A 24,974-nucleotide genomic window follows, 5' to 3' on the forward strand; every position below is an offset into this window, starting at 1 on the left:
TTTTTTACAAAATTATATGTTGTCAAGCTGATTTTGTAAAATTTGCTTTTTTTAAGGTCCGAGATGACAACAAGAGACAACACCCTTGCCTTGTTGACTTCTCTAAATTACCAGAAACTGAAAAGAATTACAACCTGCAAATGTCAACAGAAACTTTGAAGTAAGTTTATCACATGATGATTTCTAGATATAGACCTGCATTTTAATTGTGTAAAGGTTGTAGTCTGTAGTTTGGTTCATGGTTATTAAAATGTTTACGATAAGTGAGTGTGTGCCAGTAAATATTGATAGACCGTAGCTGTAAATTAATTTCATTTCACAGTCTATCGGCTCAGCAGCACAAATGCATTTAGATCAGAGCAGTAACCAGCTTTTTGAGATTTTAAACGGATTCATTTCTTTTTAATAAATATTGTGCTACATTACTTGTCCTTGAGACTTTAATTTGTTTTTTTTTGTATTGTATTGTTTTGTCTCTTTTTTAGGACCTTGCTTGCATTGGGCTGTCATGTTGCCCAAGTTAATTTAAATGCTGAAGAAGACCTAAAAAAGCTCAAACTCCCCAAGAAGTAAAACCAGCACACATATTACACACCATTGAAAATACACATTAATCTGTCTTTCTGTCTGTCTATGTCTGTTTGTCTTTGTCTGTCTGTCTGTCTCTTAAATTGTATGTTTAAACAAAGCCTGTTTATGAATGACACACATTAGTTTGACTTATAGCAGTTTTAACATAAATATTTAAGATTTTTAAACTATAGATATTTAGGCAGTATGAGTTCTTGTTGTAATCCCTTTGCTGTTTGTATTATTATAGCTACGTGATGACAAATGGGTATAAACCTACACCACTGGATCTTTGTGAAGTAAAACTGACAGCCGGTCAGGAAGTTCTAGTTGATAAACTGGCAGAAAATGCGCATAATGTTTGGGCTAAAGATCGCATTAAACAAGGTTGGACCTATGGTATTCAGCAGGTATCACTGTTCTATTCATCATTGATTAAATTTACATTGCATATGTCTGTTTGTCTAAGATTTGTCAATAAAAATGAATGATTACAAAAAATTGGCCTTTCAAACATAAATTTGCTAGTCTTTTCTAATCTTTTTTCTTTTGCCTTGTATTGAAAGGATTTGAAAAATCGGCGTAATCCACGGCTGGTGCCATATGCATTTTTAGATGAACGGACAAAGAAATCAAACAGAGACAGCCTCCGGGAGGCAATTCGTACTTTGGTTGGATACGGATATTACATAGACCCACCCGATCAAGAGAGTGAGTCAGCAAAACAACATCATTTAAAACATCTGAATTTTTTTCAGTCAAAATAACCAGCAGAAAGGAATACATTATCCTAGATCCCATTATTAGAATTCCTAAGCAGATACAAGAACATCTCTGTCAGATGTCATCTGATATCAGGATGCCATGTTAGTTTAAGTACAGTACAGTCAGAAGCAGGAGGAAGATTTTCCAGTAAAATATCTGAAATAAATATATTTCCTGTAATAGGCTTTGATCTAGTAAAAGGTTTATGCTTAATCCGCACTGGGATTTTAATTTCTGTCATGGTTTAAGGGTGTTTCTCTTTCTCTTGCTTAATAGTACATTATCTTCCTTTATAGCGGCACACAAACTAGAGACTGAGGGCATTGAGTCTGTCCGTCTGTTTCGTGTGGAAAAAACATATGCCGTGAAGACAGGAAAGTGGTACTTTGAGTTTGAGGCTTTGACTGGAGGTGACATGAAAGTAGGATGGGCCCGGCCTGGCTGCAGACCTGATATAGAACTGGGAGCCGATGATCAGGCTTTTGTCTTTGATGGCTACAGGGTCAGTATCTGACATTTTTACATTTGTTTGATAATAGTAGTACAAGAAAATATTAAAGACGTACTGTATTTATAATAATTCTAATAAAATGTTTATATATTTCATGTTTTACTGTAATATGTTATTGTGTTGATTTATGTTGTGTTAATTTAATAAGTTTCAGGATTTTTTTATTATTTAGTGTGTCTGCTTTTGCTTTAATTAGAGCATGCAGTGAGCTGGCAATGACTCCAGATGATCCATGTTATCACTGCATGATTTAAAAATGTTCAAAAGCAAAATCAGTGCGTCAAAAGAAGGAAGTACATCTGATCTTTTGTACCAATTTGCTTAAATTTGATAAGAGACCTATTAGAGGTGCCGACTTGTTTTTTATAATGCCATAACTTTTTGTCTTTCTTTTCCTAAAATTTCTCAAAATTAAATAAAATCACAGATGCTTAATGTGGTATATCACTGTTGGAGCCCATTGTAGGCTTATCCATAAGTGAAACAAAATAGTTATTTTATAACTGCGTACCATTTTCCATCTGTTAATAAAAACTAACTGCATACCGTATGACTGGTAAAATGAAGATACATTATTTAAATTGTTTTGTTCTAATCCATGAATGGCTCCCAGGGCCGCCGTGTGCATATGGGCAGTCATTTCTTCGGTAGAAACTGGAATAAAGGAGATGTGGTGGGCTGCATGATCAACATGGAGGACAAGTCCATGATATTCACCCTAAACGGAGAGATCCTGATCACCAACAAGGGCTCTGAGCTCTGTTTTGCTGACTTTGAAACAGAAGACGGTAAAGACATTAAATACATGTTAAAACAACACATCTTGTGTCTAGTTAAGGACAACACATTTAACATTATGTTTGAACACATTTTATTTGAACACAAAATCAACTCAGAATGACACATTGGGCTCTATCTTACACCCGGTGCAATGCAGCGCAATGTGCGACGCAAGTGTCTTTTGCTAGTTTCCACCCTGCGCAATTATCATTTTCACGTTTAGCGCCACGTTGTTTAAATAGCAAATGCATTTGCGTCCCCTTTTGCGCCCATGGGCGTCAGTGTTGTATAAAGTACTAGAAAGCAATACTTGAGTAAAAGTACAAGTATTGTACTAGAAAAAGACTTTGGTAGAAGTGAAAGTTGTCTTTTAAAATATTACTCAAGTAAAAGTCTTAAAGTATCTAATATACTGTACTTAAGTATCAAAAGTAATTTTCTGATATTTAATGTACTTAAGTATTTGAAGTAAAAGTAAATTTTTTTTTTTTAAGCAAGCGGTTAGAACTTAGATTGTGAACATTATTGTGGCTTTCTTATAGTAAAGCATATTCAGGGTTCCCATTATCTTCTTAATCTCAATCATCAAATAAAAATCTGTTTTTTTTCCAGGACTTTTCAGGCACAATTCTCTTGAGTTCAAAGAGCAAACAGCATATTTTTAGAGATGACATCAAATAAAAAAGCAGAAATTTAACTTTTGTATGAACTTCAGGTAAAAATGAAAAATAAATAATAACTTATTTCTTTCAAAACATGAGCATATTTTTGAAAAAAGTGGAGTATCACTTTAAGTTAGCTACTCTACTAAGAAAAAAATGCCAACTCGTTGTGTGGCAATGAAAGCACTGTGACATTCACAATGTATAATATTGGCACAACATTATCCTATAACCACTGAGTTTTGAGTTAATTAACATAAAAGGAAATCTCAAGTTTGAAAAAACGTATGATGCTTTTGAAGACGTGAATACAGTTCTTAACACTTTCTTTCTAACCTGCCACTGATTAACATAGCAGTTTTTAATAAATATTTCTCAATCTAACATTAGCCTACCGGAGGGAATATTCGGCCGGCAGTTATGCTATAATGTTACCAAAAACAGTTAAACGTGTTTCAGTTGAGAGTTCTCTGTGAATTAAATAAAATCAGCCGTGTAACGTTAACGTTGACGTTTATTAAAAATGTGCGCCTGGCCATCACATTAGATAGATAATTATCTGATACGGCTTATGATAACTAATGTTGAATCACATTGACATTGTGGCTTTACTTAATAACTATTATTTTAACGTACCTTGATGTGATTCTTCAGGTTGGACGGGGAGTTTTTAAATGACAAAATGTAAGTGCTTTTCGGTAGGCATAAGAGGCACTTTATTCGGTAATCGGGAATCTTTAATTCCAATGTACAAAAACATTTCTTACAAATACGTCCACGGGTGTATAACGTTAGCTTTCTCACCCTGTTCATCGTCGGGGTGGTCGATTACGATAACGGGAGGTCCTCCAGTAGGTGCTTTCATTGCAGTTACAGTTGTGCTTCCTCATTCTTTGGCAACACTACGCTAAAATAGAGTGTGCGTGAAATAGACGCTGCGTCCCAAACCGCATACTTCCATACTATATAGTAGACAAAAAGCACTACTTCTCGTATTCTTTGCCTACTATATAGGATGGAAGTAGGCGGTTTGGGACGCAGCGAGAGTGTGCGGAGCGTGCGTAATGTAATCTAGAAGCACTGATTCGCCAAAACCTCCCTTGAGGTCGAACACATTTCTTCTGATTTTATTTTGTAGTAATGAGTAACGAATATGCTTAGTGGAAATATATCGGAGTAAAAGTATAAATTTTATCTAGAAAATGTAGTGGAGTAAAAGTGAAAGTTGACAAATTTAAATAGCGAAGTAAAGTACAGATACGTGAAATTTCTACTTAAGTACAGTAACGAAGTATTTTTACTTCGTTACATTACAACACTGATGGGCGTTCTGGTCTGAAAACGAGGTGTGTTCAGGCGCATTGTTGGCGCGTTACTATTTTGAGGCAACTAAAATAGACTACGCCTTTGACCAACAAAAACCTGCTCTAAAGCCTAAAGTCAATGGCACAATATGTTTTTTGTTATTTAAAGAGCGCATTTGTAATATGCGCCTATAAACGGGAGACAAACACGCGTGTTTGCTTATAACATACATGAATGCCCAGCAGCACAAAAACGCTTTTAAATATGAAAGATTAAAGGATTGAATGTAAAAGATTATTATTGAGTCTCTTGGACATAAATGATGACCGATTATGAGACGTTAGAAGGCGCAAAGAGCTGATTCACCTGCAGCCTGGTAAGTAAATAAATGCTTTGCTGTAAACAAATGCATCTGTTTTTAAATGTTTTTTTTTAAATGCTACCTCACGGATTGATTGTATATGATGACTCTGTACCTGTGGATATGGTGAGATGAGATACATTTTTAAGTAATGCTTTAAAAAACTCATGACGCTGTCCAAGTGCTGAAATGTGCGGAGAGCCGTTTGTAAATTCTTTATCTCCTGTTTGTTACAAATAAAGTATTTTTAGAGTACAAACCTTTTCTTACATACTTGTAAATTATTTTTTATAATTAAAAATAACAACAACAAAAAATAACAATTTCAATTCAAAGTGAAAAATTACACATTATTTAACATTATTACTGGCGGTCTTCTTCCTCCGCTTAGTTTTTCAGTTTACAAAGTCTGTCATCTAAATAGGGATTAGACAACTGGCTTTTAAAGGGGATGAGAGCTAAGACTCTTATTGGTTTATTGCACGTTAAGCCCAAAATACTCAAATTACTCATTAAAAAAAGGAACAACGCTTTTCGGCCATGCGCTCGGCGCACAAACCATTTTTCCAGTTGTTAAATTAGCAAAAGTGGATTCGGACACGCCCATTAAGACGATGCGGTGTGCGCTTTAGACAATGCGCTTAGATCATTAAAATAGGGCCCATAATGTGTTAAATAGCAGAAAACAATGTGTTAATGCATTTAATTAATTAGTTGTCATCATCTCTCTGAAACATGCTGACAAACTGACTTCCCCAACAGGGTTCATCCCAGTATGCAGCCTAGGACTTTCCCAAATTGGCCGCATGAACTTGGGAAAGGACGCTAGTACTTTTAAGTACTACACTATGTGTGGCCTTCAAGAGGGCTTTGAACCTTTTGCCGTAAACATGAATCGAGAGGTCACCATGTGGTTCAGCAAACGCCTGCCAACATTTGTTAATGTGCCAGAGGAGCACCCCCATATTGAGGTATAGTTCAAAGTTATGCATTATGGCCTCATGATTAATCACACCCTATGTTGGCATTATGAATTCCAATGGCAGTTTGTAAATATTGTTGTAAAGCTACAGTATAAGTCTGTAAAGAGTCTCAGTCACTACTCTATAGTCAATATAGGTTGTTTTGAAGAATTAATTGTAGTGCATCTGGAATATGTGTGCTGTTTTTTAATGGCTCACTTTTCTGTTTAGGTAACTAGAATAGATGGCACTGTGGACACTCCTCCATGTCTAAAGGTGACGCATAAGACATTCGGCACCCAGACGAGCAATGACGACATGATCTCTTGTCGTTTGAGCATGCCTGTTCAGTTCCATCCTGGTCCTCGGAAAATCTCTGATTTCAATGAGGTGTTCGCTGAAGACCAAAGACCCAAGGACGATGGAGGAAATATTGATTATGGCAGCATTACAAAGGTAAAAGAAAGTACACTGTACTGAACTACTTACATCAGTATTGTTCTTTGTAAAGCTAACTTTAATGCTGAAAGCTAGCACCAGCCTTAATGGAGTAGTTAACTCAAAAATAAAATGTTTGAAAAGTGTACCCACCCTTGTGCTTTTCCAAAACTCTTGTGTTAATATTGACCCTGATGTCAGTCACATTCTCCTTTTGTTTCCAGTAGAACAGTGGTTCTCAAACTTTTTGGCATGCACCTCCCCACCCCTTGTGTGGGGTGCATCTCTTCGCTCCCCCCAAAGAAACAATTTCAAACTTAGAATTAAACAATACAGTACAGGTATAATGTAGTGGTGTTGGTTAGTAGCCTTATTTACTTTTTTAGAGTAAATTAATGTATTTTATATAATGTCATAAAACTAATGGCCCATCCCCAGTTTGAGAACCATTTTATTAGAGGAGTACATGATGAGAAGTGTGTTCATTTTAGGATGAACTATAACTTTAAGTTCACACCTTGTTAACTCTTACCAGGGTTTTTTCCTTTTTTTGACATGGTTGTGTTACAGTACTACTACTCTGTGAAAGTGTTTGCTGGACAGGACCCAGCATCAGTGTGGGTGGGCTGGGTAACGCCAGACTATCATTACTACAGCAAACACTTCAGCCTCAATGATGTTCGAACTGTGACCGTGACACTGGGCGACGAACGTGGACGTGTTCATGAGAGGTCCCGTACAACATATTACATAATTTTCACATGGTCCTTTTTTAATAATCAACTTTATTATTTTCTATTATTTTCAGTGTATGTATGTTTGTTTTAATCTCTGTATTTATTTACTTTCTTTTATCATTCAGTGTGAGGAGAAGTAACTGTTACATGGTGTGTGCTGGTGACTTTGCCACTGGCTCCACAGGCCGTAGTAACACTGATCTGGAGATCGGCTGCTTCATAGATCTGTCCTCAGGACTGGTCTTATTTTTTGCAAATGGCAGGGAGCTGCCTACTGCATATCAGGTAATCTCACTTCTTAACCTTTAACAAAAAAAATCAATTTCAGCTGTAACACTATCTTTTCACATGGTGTCTTTTTAGTGTTTGACTTTAAAGTCAGGTTAATAAATACTTTTCGGAGAGCATACCACTACCAATAATAATATGTCAAAGTTATCATCATTGAAGCTCTGTGCTGACTTTCCAGTAGTTTCCTTGAGGCCTAGATTTAATTAATCCCAGAATCATACTGAAAATAACAAGTACTGTATTTTAGATGTCCAAGCAAACTAGATTACAGGACATCAATCCTAAACACTTGTATGTCCAAACTAACCAAGTAAGCTACAAAGCTTCTAATCAGAATTGACTTAAACTTTGTATGCTTTACCCTACCTTCTCTTAGGTTGAACCTAACACAAAACTATTCCCTGCTGTATTTGTTCGACCCACTAGTCCAAATTTGTTCCAGTTTGAGTTTCCTAAAATTCCAGTAAGTCTCTTTCTTTAAGTGTAATGGGGCAATTCCTGGACAGGGCTTATCCTACCCCCAGACTAAAATGCATGTTTGAGCTCCCTTAATTTAAAAACATTTTGTCCTGACATATCTTAACATATATTAGTGCCATTGTTTTGTCTAAATATGCATACCAGTATTGTTTTTTGTAAGGTATGTTTGTAAAAACTACTTTAATGTCCCAATATAACTAAGGTCTAGTCCTGGATAACCTAAACCCTGTCTGGGAAACTGCCCCTTAAAGTTCAGCGTAAGTCCACACAGTTTATTTCACTGACCGTGATCCACTTTAATACACAAACAGGACGCAATGCCCTTGTCATCAGCCATCTTCAAGAGTTTACGAAGTGACCCAGAGCCCCAGTGTCCCCCACGGCTGAATGTGCAGACCATTGTGTCTGTGCTGTGGAGCAGAATGCCCAACACCTTCCTGCCTGTGGAGACAGCCCGGGTGAGCGAGAGGCACGGCTGGGTAGTGCAGTGTCTGGAGCCTCTACAGATGATGGCTGTGTATATTCCCGAGGAGAACAGGTGATGCTTACTACTCACTAACACAGATGACTTCATGCATTCAACAGCTGTGTCCAAATTCGAAGGCTGGATCCTTTGAATGAAACGCAGGATAGCCTAGGCCAGTGGTTCTCAAACTTTTTTAGCATGCGGCCCCCCTTGTGCACGGTGCATTCCTTTGCGGCCCCCCCAAAGAAAATGTATGACAAAAACGGTTCTAAAATTTAACATTTTAATTAAACAAAACATATTAAGTTATACAAAGTAGTGCTGCTGGTTAGTAGCCTTATTTTTTTAGGTTTAATTACACAGAATTCATGATAAATTTATGTATTTTATAAAATGTCATAAAACTGGGGCCCCCCTCGCACCATCTCGCGCCCCCCCGGGGGCCCCGGACCCCAGTTTGAGAACCACTGGCCTAGGCTGTTAAGGATCTATTCGTTCTATGAAGGATGCATTTTGAGGCTGCATTTTAAGCATCATTCAAATTGAGATGGCCTTACTAACCTTCAGTCACGCTAGTGTGACAAAATGCAGGCTTTAGAGGTCGCAGCCTTCGAATTGGGACAGCTAATGACTGACTTAATAACTTCATAATCCTGTGAGTGCAATCTTTCAATCAAATGAAAAACCTTCGGTGATCAGATATGACATCTCTTGTGTGTCTGTTGTTTGGTAAGTTATATAGGTTTTGTAAACAAAAATGTGTTGGTTTAACTAAGAATTCCATTAAGTCTACAGAGCATCCTCTGAGCAATAATATTTTCCTCTGGGTTAGGAAAATATTATTAAATGCAGTGGCTCGTGACTTCTCATCCGAGGGGCGCCAATTCAAAATATGTGTTTGTTGCGTAATTTGAACCATGTGCATCACATGTTTTGTTAAAATAAGTGCCTGCTGCACACGCGTCAAAACAGTTTATGATAAAAAAGACGCTCACGTTCACCAAATACACGCAAGACAATCCCTTAACAGTAAACTCTTACAACACATGAGATTATGCAATATCTGGCAAACGCGAGCGTCTCTTTTATCATAAACCATTTAGACGCGTCTGCAGGAGGCACTTATTTTGACAAGACACGTGATGCACATAGGATTACTCGTTGCGCAGAACACATATTTTGAAATTACAAACCACACACATGACGAACTTCGCATCGAGCGCCCTCGAAAAAAGAAGTCAGTGGCCGCCACTGATTGAATGAATGAAGACCCTGACTTAAAGCGTTCCTTTAAGAACACCTTCCATTTGTCATGCTTATAGGTGTTTAGACATCATGGAGTTGTCCGAAAACGAGGATCTCCGCCAGTTCCACTATCACACGTTAAGACTGTACTGCGCCCTGTGCGCACTGGGTAACGCCCGTGTAGCTCACGCCCTCTGTAGCCATCTTGATCAATCCCAGCTCCTGTACACCATTGACAACCAATACCTGACAGGTCAGCTCCGTGAAGGCTTCTACGACGTTCTGATCAGCATTCACCTGGAGGCAGCTAAAGATGCCCATCTCATGATGAAAAATGAGTTTATTATTCCCGTGACGGATGAGACGCGCAGCATTCGTCTTTTTTCTGACGACTCCAAGCACCACACTCTCCCTGGAGTGGGTCTGAGCACCTCCATTACTCCTCGCCTCAACTTCACCCCTCCGTGCTTTATTACCACCAAGCGTGAGCAGCGTTTCTTCAACCCACAAGTCCCTCTAGGTATCCTGAAGGAGAAAGCCATCTGCATGCTCACGGAAGCGGTGCACGGTGGAGGTGCCCACATACGAGATCCCGTGGGCGGGAGCGTTGAGTATCAGTTTGTGCCGATTCTTAAATTGATTAGCACTCTGCTGATCATGGGGGCGATGACCAGTGAGGAGGTAAAGACCGTCTTGCTCCTTGTTGAGCCTAGTGTGTTCGGAGAAAGTAAAGAAGAGGAGGAACAGCCAGCGATAGCGGAGCAGGGGGCTGAAAAAGAGGAGGCAAGCAGTAATGAGGAGAAAGCAGTGGAGGCAGGGGAAGAGGAGTGCAAAGAACCTAAGCAACTGCCCAAAGGTCTTTTGGAGAAGAGCTTGCCCGAATCAGTCAAGCGGCAGGTGAGTAAGGACCTCTGGTGTAGCTGGTCTCCAAGTCTAGCAAATATAGTTTTCCTTCTAATTGGCCAGCTGGCTGAACAGACAGTAACACATTTTATGTAACTTTTTGTTTGTGTGATGTACAGATGTGTGAGCTACTGCACTATTTCTGTGACTGCGAGCTGAAGCAGCGCATCGAGGCTATCACAGCCTTCTCCGACGATTTTGTGTCTAAGCTGCAGTACAACCAAAAGTTTCGCTACAACGAGCTGATGCTAGCCCTCAACATGTCGGCCGCTGTCACTGCCAAGAAGACTCGAGAGTTTCGCTCACCTCCTCAAGAACAGGTAGACCTTTTTAATAGACCCACATTCCTGGACAAACCCATAAATCATGACTACACTGTCAAAACTAAAGGTACAAAGCTGTCACTGGGGCACTTTAAAAATGGTAATATGTACCATCTAAGTGCAAATATGTATCTTTGAACTGCCAATATGTACCTTTGAAGTACTAATATGCACTTTTTGGGTACAAAGGTGTACCTTTTTGAAAGGGTACTGTCCCAGTGACAACTTTTGTACCTTTATTTCTGAAAGTGTACACAATGCCCACAATGTCCACATTTTTCCAAAGAACAGCATTGATTTATATCAGAATGAAAACAGATGTTAAAGCCCTTAATGTTCAGGAAAGACCTCTGACTACTGCTAATTTTGGAATACATGCTACAGCACTTCAAAATATGTAAGGGTAAATCAAAATGGCTTTTACCCCAAAACGGGGGTCCATTTTATAGTAGGAATAAAAATGACAATGGTCAAGTCAATTGGGATCATTTTTGGGTGAACTACTCATTTAAAAGTCCCCATCATCGTCGGAGCCGATGGTGAAGTGGGCAGCGCCCACATCCGACATATGGTGCAAACGCACTTCTGGCGACCCGAGTTTCGAATCCTGGCTCGAGGTCTTTTGCAGATCCCATACCCCTCTCTCCACCTTCTACTTTCCTGTCGTCTCTCAAACTACTGTCTATCAATAAAGGCAAAAATGGCCCACAAAATTATAATAATAAAAAAGTCCCAATCATCATTTGATAGTGCTGGTTCACTTTTCCATGTGCATTGACTGGACCAGCCAGAAAAAAATATTTTATTTAGTTTTGGATGTTTCTGTCTTTCCCATCCCAGTAGAAAGCAGATGTACCTTTAAATAAAATAGCTCCTCAGCGGTGTTGCCAAATGCCTGCAGACTGAACTGACTTCTTTAAAAGGTTTTTGGTGTAATCTGATTTGTGCTTAGCACAGCTGCAAAACTGGGTAAGGACTTTACCCCCAAATTATTCATATTACTTTTTAATTACACTTCTCTTTCTGTCTTTAAGAAGATTAATCTTCTGTGCCTACTTTTATGCTTTTAAAATAGATCTCACAAAAAACTTGCGTTGAAAATAAACTTGACTTACCTGTAACCAGGGCAACAGAAATTTCTCTTACAGAAACATTACAATGTGACGTAAGTCCGGTTAAAGGTTAGGCTTATAAAATCTAGATTTTATGACACGTCATACTTCAAAAAGTCATTTTTTTTGTTTTTGTGGGAAATTACTGCTCAAAGTAGCTTAAGTTGCTCATACATGGACTTTTTCCCTGCAGATAAACATGCTGCTGAACTTCAGCGCTGGAGATGACTGCACATGTCCTGAGGATTTACAAGACGAGCTTCAGGGCTTTCATGATGATCTACGACTACACTGTGGTACATACTATATATATCATTCATCCTCTCCAGTCTCCCCATACTAAGAAAATAAATGCTTTAAACATAAAACTACTCAATTCTGATTGGTTCATATGAAGAAATGCCAATGGCAGCACAAACAAGGAGAAAGGTAACACGAAAATTGAAGTGCAAGACAAACATTTTTGTGTGGGTTTATATTCTTGTGTGCTTAGGCATCCCAATGGAAGAGGAGGAAGAAGAGCAGGACACATCTCTTAAAGGCCGCCTGATGTCTATCATATATAAGATAAAGGGTCGTCCTCAAAAAACAGAGGAAAAACCAACCGAGAAAGAACAAGCTGCTCCCAGTAAGACTCTTGTTATCATCAGATGCTTTTCCATCATAGGTGTCTTTTGTTCTGTTGTATCAGTTAATGAAGGGCTTTTTCCCAACAACAACAAAAAATACCGTAAAGCCAACTGGATTATTTGTTTTGAACCAAACGTGCTTTTAGACTTCAAAGCCGCATAAACAGTATAAGCCAAACTTGGTGCTTAACAACACGATTCAATGCATTTCATCATGACCTAAATGTAGATATTTATTCATTACTTGTCATCAGAACAGGTTGCATCACCACATCTGATCACTAAAACTATTTTTTACTGCATATCTGTGTTTGTTTTAAAATTAAATAGATCCAAGACACATTGCAAATGGTTTTGTAAGGGTAATAGCTATGTAAGGTGCCATGGAGATGGGTAGGCACATTAAAATGAATGTACTGTAATTTGCAGATGCTGGATAAAATGTCAGTATGGTGCTCTTTCTTAATGAGAGTATGTGATTAGAACATCTATTCTGAGAACCGCATGCAGTAGCAAAATGTGAATAGAAAATATTAATAGGCGTAACTACATACACTCTAATGGTTTTAACATACAGTACCGAGCACAGGCTAAAGTGTAGCTTTTATATATGTCTCCATGTAAGATGTGTTGAATTTATCATTTGGTAATGATCTCCGCCTTGAATTGAACAAACAATGCTGGTCTGTTAAATTGCTGGTAAAATATTACACTATCTTTCCTGTCTCCAGCCAATCTGAAAGAGCTGATATCACAGACTATGGTCAGCTGGGCACAAGAATGCAAAATCCAAGACCCGGCACTAGTTCGCAGCATGTTCAGTCTTTTAAGAAGGCAGTATGATGGAATTGGTGAACTGCTCAGGGCTTTGAGGAAGAGCTACACCATCAGTGCCAAGTCTGTAGGGGACGCGATTAACCTTCTAGCCTCACTGGGCCAGATTCGATCACTGCTCAGCGTCCGCATGGGGGAAGAGGAAGGCCAACTCATGATTGACGGCTTGGGGTAAGGTGGTGTCTCTCATGACATCCTTCTGTCAAAAAATGAATTTCCATGATGGTCAACTGTAGGCTTTGGGTTTAGGTTTATGCTGGTTAGGTCTTGTTTGGTGCTGATGAAGCATGACCCTTTTTGTGAATCTGGAAGTCTTGCTGGTTAAATTACTCAAGAAGACAAATGGTCAGGCCACTAGCTTCCAAAACTCAACATATGCTTGTAACCAGCAATGTTGTGTTAAGCATTTTTAAATATATTGCCTTCAGTTTTTATCCAATTGCATTTCACATCCTGTAAAGTGTTACTCATTCACTCCCACTCTGTCACCCAGGGACATCATGAACAACAAAGTGTTTTACCAGCATCCAAATCTGATGCGTGTTCTTGGCATGCATGAGACAGTAATGGAGGTCATGGTCAATGTACTGGGAGGAGACAAGAATAAGGTATGTCTTTCTTCAGGATAAACTCTTCTTATTTCACTATTTAACTCTAGTTTAAAGATCCACAACCAATCCGCAGCAAATATCATGACCATGACTCACTTGGACATCTGAGCATTCAAATCCTCTTAACCAAATCGCTTTAAAGGAAACCGGATATTTGCACTGGAATGGTGGTATCACTACAGCACCAGCAGTACATTACTCCAGGTCCCCTGCATTTCCTGCCGAAATGTATTAATTGGAACGGCGGGTACTAAACTATTAGCCAAATTAGCCAAAAATGATTACAAAAATTTGTGATAGGGATGTCAGATTTGTAAAAAACACGAATTTAAACTCTGCAGTGCTTTCTGTGATTTAGATTTAGTGTGAGGCTGCCCACGCACAACAGCTTAAACCTTGCCTCAGGGGTGGCAAAAAGGCCAAAGCTAAGACAAGAAGAGGTGTTGCTTCTCATGCCAGTCCTTTTTGGGGTTTGTAAGGAGTCTGGGCTATGAATTAATACCACTGAGTATGCCAAACATGAAGTATCTGTATAAAGGGTGGGGTGGAGGGGGTATCCCAGGGTACACCACAGAGTCTCTCATTTCTGCTTGGCAGCCTTATTACAGAGGTCTCATGTTGAGGTTCCAGATATTTATTATGATACTCCCAAGTCATTTGTCCTCTTCAAATGAAGTACAAAACATATTTGCTTGTATTTGTGGTGGAGCCTAGCATCTTAGATTTCAGTCTGGATTAGCAGTCTGGTGTGGTGTTTTGATGTCTTAAGTGTGTTACATGACGTGCATACATTTAGTCACCGTGCAGGACACATAGGCAAAAAGATTCATTAAGAGTGTGAAGGAAATGATCTACCATCTGCGCAGAGAGGTGAAATGAATGCTGTTTTTAAATCTCAGGAGATTGCCTTCCCCAAAATGGTGGCCAGCTGTTGCCGTTTCCTCTGCTACTTCTGTCGCATCAGCCGTCAGAATCAGAAGGCCATGTTTGACCACCTGAGCTACCTCCTTGAAAACAGCAGCGTGGGGCTGGGTAACCAAACACATACACGTACACAGTGTTCTTCAGGAATGCAGGTCAGGCAGAGCTGATTCACAAGGAGACGTTTTGACTGTGAATAATAGCTCTTGCAGCCAGGAGCTCCTGACACTGCAAGAGTCACTTTCTATAACAGCACATTAATGAGCAGCAGAGAGCCTGCTTATTGCCTAATAGTTCTTATCAACCTTAAAGCAAGAACAAATCAGATAAAGATCATTCTGTGAACCAAAGCGTCTCTCGGGTCTTGGTGTCTTAGTTTGAAGCAGCAATTTTACAGCTGTGGAGTTTTACATTAAGAAATCTTAATTTATATATCATTTAAATAGCTGTAGGTTTTACTAGCTGTATGTAAGAATTCACATTTTTTATTTCATTAATACAAGCTCCCAGACTGGGTGGTGTACAGTATCTTTACTGAATACAATAAAATATGCAAAAATTTCGCTACTGTTTATATGGCACATATAGTACATACAGTCTATTTAAGTGTTTATACGATTTTACAAATTTAAAATAATTTTTATAAAAGTCTAAGATAATTCCTACACAGTGTTACTCAAAAATTCTTCAATCATGTAAGTAGATTACTTTACAAATTACTCTCTCCAAAAAGTATTTAATTACTTATTACTAATTACTTTCTAAATCCTAGTAGTACATGATACAATGATGATACATGATACAAGGATAGGCTTGAAAGTACTTGAAGAAATAATAAATAAAAGTACATCAATTATTCTGGTCCTACTTTAGGGTCCAATTCTTTCTATTAATTAACTATTAAAGGATGATTCCGGTATTTAACACTTTGAGTCTTATTTCTGGTTTGTTTTGGATGAACTACAGTGATGGACACTGAAATTTTGACAATGGGTCGTGTCTTGACTTTTTGACTCGTTTAGAAGCGTCTGCTTCAGAATGGAAGTCAATGACCATGCACAAACATGTCATTAAAACAACACTTAACGTTCATTTTCAAAACTGTACTACTCACCGAGTGGTTCGTGGTGTTCGTTGATGATTAAAAACAAGTTGTGTAGCGAAATACAGTTTCTGCCGTGTTTTATTTGGCATTTTGTAAAATTCCATTGACTTCTCTTGGAAGACCCATTGCTCGCTGAAATATAAGCTGGAAACGGAAAAGGGGTCTGTTTACATGTGGTTGTAGTTTTTTCGCTCGGTTTGAATAAATGTTTCCCATATTTGATGGCTCAGTGACCAGCCTTACGTCTGAAGTTGAGCTCAATTGTGACTGTCTATACGCTAGACACCGAGCGTACTTGTATGGCAAAGTGGTTGTTGTCGCCATCAAGTGGTCGGGAGTGTGCTAACGCTTTAGACTCAAATATAGAGCGGAAGTATATACGCGGTTGTGAGGTATTTGAAAAAATAGTCCCACTATAGCAAATAACATGGATTGAAATCATACATTGCGCCAATGTATTTGTTTTTAATCATCAAAGAACACCACAAACCACTCGGTGAGTAGTACAGTTTTGAAAATGAATGTTAAGTGTTGTTTTAATGACATGTTTGTGCATGGTCATTGACTTCCATTCTGAAGCAGAAAAGACACACTTCTAAACGAGTCAAAAAGTCAAGACACGACCCATTATCAAAATTTCAGTGTCCATCACTGTAGTTCATCCAAAACAAACCAGAAATGAGACTCAAAGTGTTAAATACCGGAATAATCCTTTAACTAATTTTGCCTCAATATACACCAAATACTGCTTATTAATACTAAAGAAGTTGTTAATTTTGAGTATTGGTAGAAATGGGGAGGGTTAAGGATGTAGAATAAGGTTTTGCATAATCAGGCCTTAATATTGGCTATTTAAGTATTAATGCTAATAATCAACTAGTTTATAGTGAGAATTGTAAACGAAAACCATGTTAAATCCACTATTGTATTATAGTATACATAATAGTTTTACAGTCCATACACAGTATTTAGTTACATCAGAAGTAACTGTAATTAGATTACAAGAAAAATAAGAGTAATTCCTATCTTTACTTTTTTAAGGGAAAAAGTAATTAAATACCAGTAACTAATTACTAAGTAACTAGTTACACCCAACACTGTTCCTAAAACATACAGATGTTTTTGTTTTTCTTGATAAACATATTCTGATAGCCTTAAAGGGATAGTTCACCCAAAAATAAAAATTCTGTCATCATCTACTCACCCTCATGTTGTTTTAAACCTGAATTAATCTGTTATTTTTATTTTGATGAACACAAAATAAGATATTTTGATAAATGATGCTAAGCACACAGCTGCCGTTACCATTGACTTCCATAGTAGGAAAAAAATATTATTGTATTGTGATAAATGATAAAGAAGATGTTTTGATAAATTATGGTAAGCACACAGTTGACGGTACCCTTTGAATTCATTGTATTTGTTTTTCCTACTATGGAAGTCAATGGTTACAATCAGCTGTGTGCTAACCATCATTTATAAACGCAGTTGTCTGAATAGCCGGTTTATTGATTTACATGTAAACGCATGAAAACAGTTTTCTATAATAAGCAGATTTTTGATAGTTATCCGCTTATTCTGTGCATGTAAACGCACTCAATGATGACAGAATTTTCACTTTTGAGTAAGTGAAATTACCATAAGGGTTTTGGTAAACCTGAATCTATTTCTTTAATTTATTGAACACAAAAACATATATTTTGATAAATGATGGTAATCACAGTTGTTGGTAGCCATTGTCTTTCCCCATAGTATTTGTTTTTCCTACTATGGAATTCAATAGGTACCATCAACTGTGTGTTGACTATCACTGTTCAAAATATCTTCTTTTGTGTTAAACAGAATAATGAAACTCAACCACAACATATGGGTGAGTAAATGATGACCGAAATGTCATTTTTGGGTGAACTATCCCTTTAAAAAAACCTGCACAATGTTATTCTTTCAGTGTCTGAGGAAAGACTGCCATCTGATGGCGACTGAGCATCTCTCCTAGGCATTATCTAAGTAATCTTATTTTTCCCAGCCTGCCCAGCTATGAGAGGTTCCACACCACTGGACGTGGCTGCTGCCTCTGTGATGGACAACAACAGCCTGGCACTGGCACTAGAGGAACCTGATCTTGAGAAGGTAATGTTTTATGTTTATATCAACTATAATAATGTTTTATGTTTTAACTACTATGATGACAAGAAAGTTTCCTTTGAAACAAAACACCTGGAGTAAGAAGACCATAACTATGCTAATCAACATTACTGTAAAATTATATATCAAACACTCTCTTTTCAGGTGGTGACATATCTGGCTGGCTGTGGGTTACAGAATTGCCCAATGCTCATAGCAAAAGGATACCCAGACATTGGATGGAACCCAATAGAGGGAGAACGCTATTTGTCTTTTCTCCGCTTTGCTGTCTTTGTGAATGGTTGGTGAAAGCGAACACATCTTAAAGGAATAGTTCACCCAAAAATGAAAATTCTGTCATTATTTACTAACTCTCACGTTGTTACAAACCTGTATATATTTTTTTCGTTGTGATGATCACGAAAGAAGATATTTTGAGAAATGTTTGTAACCAAACCCATCAGAGGCCTCATTGACTTCCATAGTATTATACTGCCTAGTATAGGAGTCAATGGGGCCTCTGATTAAACATTCCTCAAAATCTTTCTTTGTGTTCATCAGAACAAAAAATATATACAGTTTTGTAACCACACGAGAGTGAGTAGATGATGACAGACTTTAAATTTTTGGGTGAACTGTCCTTTTAAGATTTTCGGAGTTTCTTACTTTTAATATGTATATAATTGCATTGCATAAGTATTTCACTATATACGCTACTGTATAACATACTGGTTATGGTTATGTACATGACAAATAAAATGTGAACTTAAAACATTTTCCAGTAATAACTGTTTTTGATTACTTATTTTCTTTTATCTTGGTTGACGGAGGGCAACTCCGTCTGCAATTTTTCAGACTTCAGATGTGAACTTTTGTTCCTGTTTGTGTGTGATCTGCCCTTCTCAGGTGAAAGTGTTGAGGAGAACGCTAATGTAGTTGTAAAGCTTTTGATCAGGCGCCCGGAGTGCTTTGGACCTGCTCTTAGAGGAGAGGGAGGACAAGGTTTGCTAGCTGCCATGAAGGAGGCCATTAAGATTTCCGAAGATCCAGCTTTAGACCTACCCAACTTACCTGAGGGGGTTACACCCACGTAAGACTATATTTATTATAGATTATTTTGGTCCTTAGCCAAGCATCCTACATTTTATTTAGTTTTTGTCTGAAATGTCTTTTCACGCTGTGCTTTGACCTCGTGAATGAGTGATTTAAAAAAGCAGTTCTGCTGTTTGTTTTGTTTGACAGGGTAGGACAGGATGAAGAAGAGGAGGAGGTCGCTCATATGGGCAACTCTATTATGTCTTTCTACTCGGCTCTCATTGATCTTTTGGGACGCTGTGCACCTGAGATGCATGTGAGTGCTATTTTTACTGTTCGATTTTATCATTGTGCGAAGTCTGTGACCAAGCTGAAGATAAATGTACTACTTCCTGGAGCAAAACTGGAAGTGTATATTGTGCTGGTCCTCAAACTTTCTGGTGTGCTGGTGTCACCAGCAGGATTCTTAAAGGGACACTCCGCAATGATTTTCAGCAGTGCCCGAAAATAGTCTGCTATTGAAAGTTACCAAGGGGACTATTTTCGGGCACTGCGTAATATCATTGCGCCTCCGGCAATCATGGTACGACGGCAAAGTCCTTGATTATTACGCCAGAATGGGAATATAGTTCCTAGCCATATAGACTTTTAACTTTTAAGTTTCTGTCTGTCTTAGTACATGATGTAACTACAGAAGAGTCTAGCTTTAAATAGGAAAAATATTGAAACTCTTTGGTTATTTTTGAGCGCGATGCTAATGGTCTAATCAGATTCAATGGATTAAGCTAAGCTATGCTAAAAGTGGTAGCGCCAGACCCGGGGATCATCTGAATGGATTCCAAAACAATAAAAATCAAATGTTTAACTCTAGGGGAGCTGGAAAATGAACCTATTTTTAAAAAAGTGGAGTGTCCCTTTAACTAGCTAACCCAGCAAAATTTTTAGTTTGCCCTGATGATGGTTGACCAGCTTCATCATTTGCTATTGCTTCATCAGTTTTGCTGGTGAAATAAATAAATAAAATAAATGTATTATTATAAGAGACAATCCACCAGTTAAACCTGAAAATCATGCAGTACATTTTTTAGATGGTCTTTTCAACAGGCTAATGTTGTTGTATTGTCTGTGTATGATCATAAGAAATTTACTTTAATTACTAAAATATTTCTTTTTTTTTTTACAGCTAATAAACAAAGGCAAAGGTGAAGCATTGCGTATCCGTGCCATTCTGCGTTCTTTGGTGCCCACTAAAGATCTGGTTGGAATCATCAGTATTCCACTCAAAATGCCTGTCGTGAATAAAGGTTTGTAGGATTTAAGGGCTAATTTATACTTCCTCAGGGAGTCTTGACAATAAAAATTCACTGACCATTTTGTTTGGTTAAAGTTGTTTTGGTGATACTTAGGTTAATGCAAATTTCTAAAATTTTGACCTAAAATATGTCTGGTCACAGTGCGTTGAATGATAACAAATTTTGACTAATTTTAAAACTAAACTAACTTTATTTCAATGCACGTTCATTTGTTCATCAAGCCGAAAGGTTAAACAAGTTTGCCCATTGCATAAATTAAACTTAAAGGGCGTGTTGCAGGTTAACCACCACTGTTGATTAATGGGTACATAAATCACTCAAGATATGTATATCATTTTTAAAATGTCTCAAAAAAGGTCTTAAAGACCCTTTTTTTTTAATGTTTTTGGTATTAACGTTTTTTTTAAGCAATTCGGCGATGACGTCACGTTGGGTAGAAGTAGATGAAAGCCTCAGCCAGAGCCATAGAAATAGATGAGACATTTATTGCCGTTTTATTAATACTTACGTTTATAATATGGAAATCATATATACATAATAGGAAATATATAATGTGGTATACTGCAAAGTTACTTTACCTGCTAATTATTATTTATGATATATGTGGAGATAAATAAAACTTTGCAAATCTGCTGATTCAATCCATTCATGTCCTGACCACCAGGCTAGAGAGTTTTAAACATCCTTAATCCACACTTACTAGTCTATCATATAATATCTAAAATATATTTTTATGTGAAATAAAAGGAAGTTTTGTTATATTGTTTATGCGATCATAACGAATCACACGATCATTTTACACAGAAGCAGCGGTCAGCAGCTGCAGCGGGCTTGAATCCAACCGCATACTGCAATAAACAGGCGTTCGGCGGCTTTTTACATCAAAGGATGACAGGCTAGAAACCAATCACTGATCCCCGTATTTTTATAAATCCTGGACATGATTGGACCGGCCGAACGGGTTGAGCACTTTTATATTTGTTGTAGTGATGGAAATTTTCGTTCATTTAGGTGACTCGTTCATTTTCAGTTCGTTCACCAAAATGATTCGTTCAGACTCGTTCACTGATTCGTTCAGTGACCATTTCTTAATTTTACAAAAATACGCCAATAGGTGGCGAAGATGTGTGTCATTATGTGTTATAAGACAATGAATGACTTTTTGCAAAAACTCATTAGTTTTTAATAAAGCTCAAATTGTGAAATACTAAGCATAATTTTATCAAGTTACCGAATATATTAAGACACACGTACATTCATAGTACATCTAATCTGGATTTGTTGTAAATAAAGACTCCCGTGCATGCCTCCTCTGGTTCAGTCAGTCATCAGATCCTCGTTCACGAATCATATAATTTCGGTCATGTCGTTCAAGACTTCGTTCAGACGCAGATGACTGATTTAAGTTCGGTGAAAGGGTGGATTAAACTATATAGACATATAAAACTATATTAAACAGAAATACCAATTTTTTCAACAGTAATTACCTTGCTTATCATTTGTATTAAGTTAAATAGTCCGCCTAAACATGGTTACTATAACTTTATTAAAATAAAACCACATGATTCTTTCACAAGATTGTTTACGTTGCACTCGCTATCTATACGATCTCTCTCATTCATTAGGTTGTAACCTGTACCAGTCATTCAGTTTGTTTAAGAACGCGATCTCTCTATCTCTCTCTCGTTCGTTCAGACTCAAAACAGCGGCTCGGTCAGTGAAGGGCGTATTCATTCAGTACGTTGAGCCAATCATATGCTCGGCCACAGCTTATACTCGATTGCCATTGGCTCGTAGTTTTGTCACTCTTTGAAGGCGGAAAGAAAGCCGCGCATCATTTGTCCGTGCTCCTCAAGAAGGGAGGGAAATTTCAGTGAACGAGAAATATGAGTCAATGGATGGCGTGAACGAGAACGATTCGTTCACATAAAAGATTCGTTCAAAAAGAACGATTCGTTCACGAACGTAACATCACTAATTTGTTGAGCAGAGAGGCTGCATAGTTTGACCAGCGGGCTGCGGGAACCGGCCGCACATCAGACCGACAGACGGTGTTGCTAATATAACTCCCAATGTATAACTATTATCAGACCGGCCAACCGGGAAAGTCCCGACTCTCCCGACTGAAACTCCGCTACTGGCTGTAGGGAAATGTGTGCGTTTTGATCGGTGTTCGAGGCTCTTACCTCGCGACCAGATGTGACGACGTGACGCCTCACTCAGCTTCCAGGATTTGAGTCATGCTGCCTGAATTCGTTTGTGCTGAAGATCGCATACACCCATTTCAGCAGGATTATGGTCCCCCTCAAACCAGCATGCACGAGTATGTTAATTGTTTGTTTACTTTCTACACGAAGTTATGCTAAGGCTATCTGGCTTTCTGCCTATCTCTCTATACTAGCCCATCTATCTGTCTGTCTGTCTGTCTATCTATCTATCTGTCTGTCTGTCTATCTATCTATCTGTCGTTCTGTCTATCTAGTCTATCTATCTAGTCTATCTATATCTATGTATTTATCTATAATTTGCATTGATATAATCTGAATATTGTACTTTACTCATCTCTCTAGTCACTCTCAATGCTCTTAAGGCAAATTCTTTCCCCAACGTGACGTCATGCAGTGCGTTGAGGGGGAAAGGAGAATCCTTGCAAACCGCTGTACTTTTTCGTTTTTTATTCCGTTTTATGATAACCAACAACATAAAATACAATGGATAACAATTTAAATGTTTATTATCAACAAGCAAATTGCCCAAATTCGTGGAAAAATTTTACCTGCAAAACGCACTTTAAGTAATCATTTCTCGAAACCCATTACAATGTTCCAATGATTAATGAGTGCTATTACCAGTTCAATTGTCATCTTTATCTTACAGCACGCTTCTTGTTCTGTAGTCATTAGTTTTAATGTCTTTTTTTACTCATTTATCTGCTTAGATGGCAGTGTAACGGAGCCGGACATGAATGCTAGCTTCTGTCCGGAGCACAAGGCACCCATGGTGCTTTTCCTGGACCGCGTCTATGGTATTGATGACCAAAGCTTCTTGCTACACTTGTTGGAGGTGGGCTTCCTGCCAGACCTTCGAGCATCAGCCTCCATGGACACGGTAGGGAGCTCTGCAGAGCAGAAAAGAAATCACGGTCATAAATTTATCATGCCTTGTTTTGATATTTGAGAGTATTGCATTTCTTATCTCATGCATTACTTAATACAACTTTTTGTCCTAAGGCATTTGTTGTAATATAAGCACAGGGCAAAAAGGTTTTTAATTAAAAACATTGATCAGGGATGTGATTTTTCCGGATTAATCCGGAATTCCGGATTTTCCGACCTGAAAATGTGACCTACGTGAATCATGCAGATATGTAAAAAAAAAATAAGGGGGGAGGGGGGTATCTCACAGCCGTCGCCATGGTAACCCGGGACTGAACCACAATCGCCGTCCCCGCGCAACAGGGCCACACCGGTGGCAGATGACAAAGAGATGCATTTTCCTTCCTTTCCAAGTATCAACAAGGACGTGTTTCTGACCGTTCGCAAATGGCGGATTCACCAATCAGACCCGATCGTTTCTCTCCTCTCTTCTCCTCATTTGCGACGTTTGGCTGTCACTCGCGTGACGCGAAACAGAGCGGCAAACATATACACGTCGGTTTACTTGGTGGATTTGGAGCAGCAATTTTCACAGAAATGAGAGGAAAAACGAGCGCCATTGCAGAAAATCTTGGTGGCGACTGAGAGAGGGACGATGCAACAATATTGGTTCCGAAAAAAGGCAAGGAAATAAGTTACCTCATCGAGCCTGGTTTAATGCTGCGTTCCAGAGCCCATCCAAACCAGTGGGACGTGGGACTTATCCTACCTCCAACTAGGAAAAGTGCACTGGAATGCCTGTCGAAGTGGAACCTCCTACCGGCGAACTCGGGGGAGTTTGACCTACCCCAACTTCAGAAAATGAAGTCGGAGGACAATGGCGGCGCCCATAAATCGCGTCGTCGTCAGAGGAAATCTTCAAGGAATAGACTACAAATTGTACTTCTCTGCTTGTAGGGTTGTTTTAGACACTGTAATTTTAACACAACTTGTTTTTTTAATATTATGGCGTGAAATTATGTCGTTATTATCTGTTAGCATGAAAATACGGTAAAAGTATACCAAGTTACTTAGCGACATGCAGCGCTTTTATATAATGGCCCCAGAACACTTTGTAAAGATGTTTAACTTGATGTTTTACTGTAGTGTGAACTGCACAGTTCAGACTGACGTTTAAAAGTCATGTAGTCTTTACGAGCCTTAAGAAGATCGGTCGGTCGTCCATGTTTTCTGTTTACGTTCCACTTCAAATGCCTGGAACGCTTTGAAGTAGGAGCTAGGACACTTCAGGAAGGATAAGTCCCACGTCCCACTGGTTTGGATGGGCTCTGGAACGCAGCATAACCTAACTGAGCATTACATTCGTGCATGAAACCTGATCGACGAACACGGATGG

General features: G+C 38.4%; 1 protein-coding gene across 2 annotated transcripts in view; it reads left to right on the top strand.

Annotated features, from left to right (window-relative positions):
* Positions 1–24,974, top strand: part of ryr3 (ryanodine receptor 3) — a 117,129-nt gene that overhangs the window by 56,883 nt on the left and 35,272 nt on the right. For both annotated transcript variants that reach the window (XM_065256886.2, XM_065256887.2), the window contains 25 exons: positions 57–160; positions 486–569; positions 821–980; positions 1,137–1,281; positions 1,632–1,837; positions 2,460–2,634; positions 5,717–5,925; positions 6,148–6,372; positions 6,925–7,085; positions 7,217–7,376; positions 7,759–7,845; positions 8,174–8,400; positions 9,651–10,470; positions 10,596–10,796; positions 12,105–12,207; positions 12,405–12,539; positions 13,272–13,545; positions 13,868–13,982; positions 14,885–15,017; positions 18,038–18,141; positions 18,301–18,436; positions 19,042–19,225; positions 19,378–19,486; positions 20,354–20,474; positions 23,422–23,591. In XM_065256886.2, the coding sequence (XP_065112958.1) occupies positions 57–160; positions 486–569; positions 821–980; positions 1,137–1,281; positions 1,632–1,837; positions 2,460–2,634; positions 5,717–5,925; positions 6,148–6,372; positions 6,925–7,085; positions 7,217–7,376; positions 7,759–7,845; positions 8,174–8,400; positions 9,651–10,470; positions 10,596–10,796; positions 12,105–12,207; positions 12,405–12,539; positions 13,272–13,545; positions 13,868–13,982; positions 14,885–15,017; positions 18,038–18,141; positions 18,301–18,436; positions 19,042–19,225; positions 19,378–19,486; positions 20,354–20,474; positions 23,422–23,591 (4,548 nt within the window). The remainder of the gene's footprint in view (positions 1–56; positions 161–485; positions 570–820; positions 981–1,136; positions 1,282–1,631; positions 1,838–2,459; positions 2,635–5,716; positions 5,926–6,147; positions 6,373–6,924; positions 7,086–7,216; positions 7,377–7,758; positions 7,846–8,173; positions 8,401–9,650; positions 10,471–10,595; positions 10,797–12,104; positions 12,208–12,404; positions 12,540–13,271; positions 13,546–13,867; positions 13,983–14,884; positions 15,018–18,037; positions 18,142–18,300; positions 18,437–19,041; positions 19,226–19,377; positions 19,487–20,353; positions 20,475–23,421; positions 23,592–24,974) is intronic.

This window comes from Paramisgurnus dabryanus, chromosome 12 (genome assembly GCF_030506205.2).
Source record: "Paramisgurnus dabryanus chromosome 12, PD_genome_1.1, whole genome shotgun sequence".
In the NCBI taxonomy this organism is placed as follows: Eukaryota; Metazoa; Chordata; class Actinopteri; order Cypriniformes; family Cobitidae; genus Paramisgurnus; species Paramisgurnus dabryanus.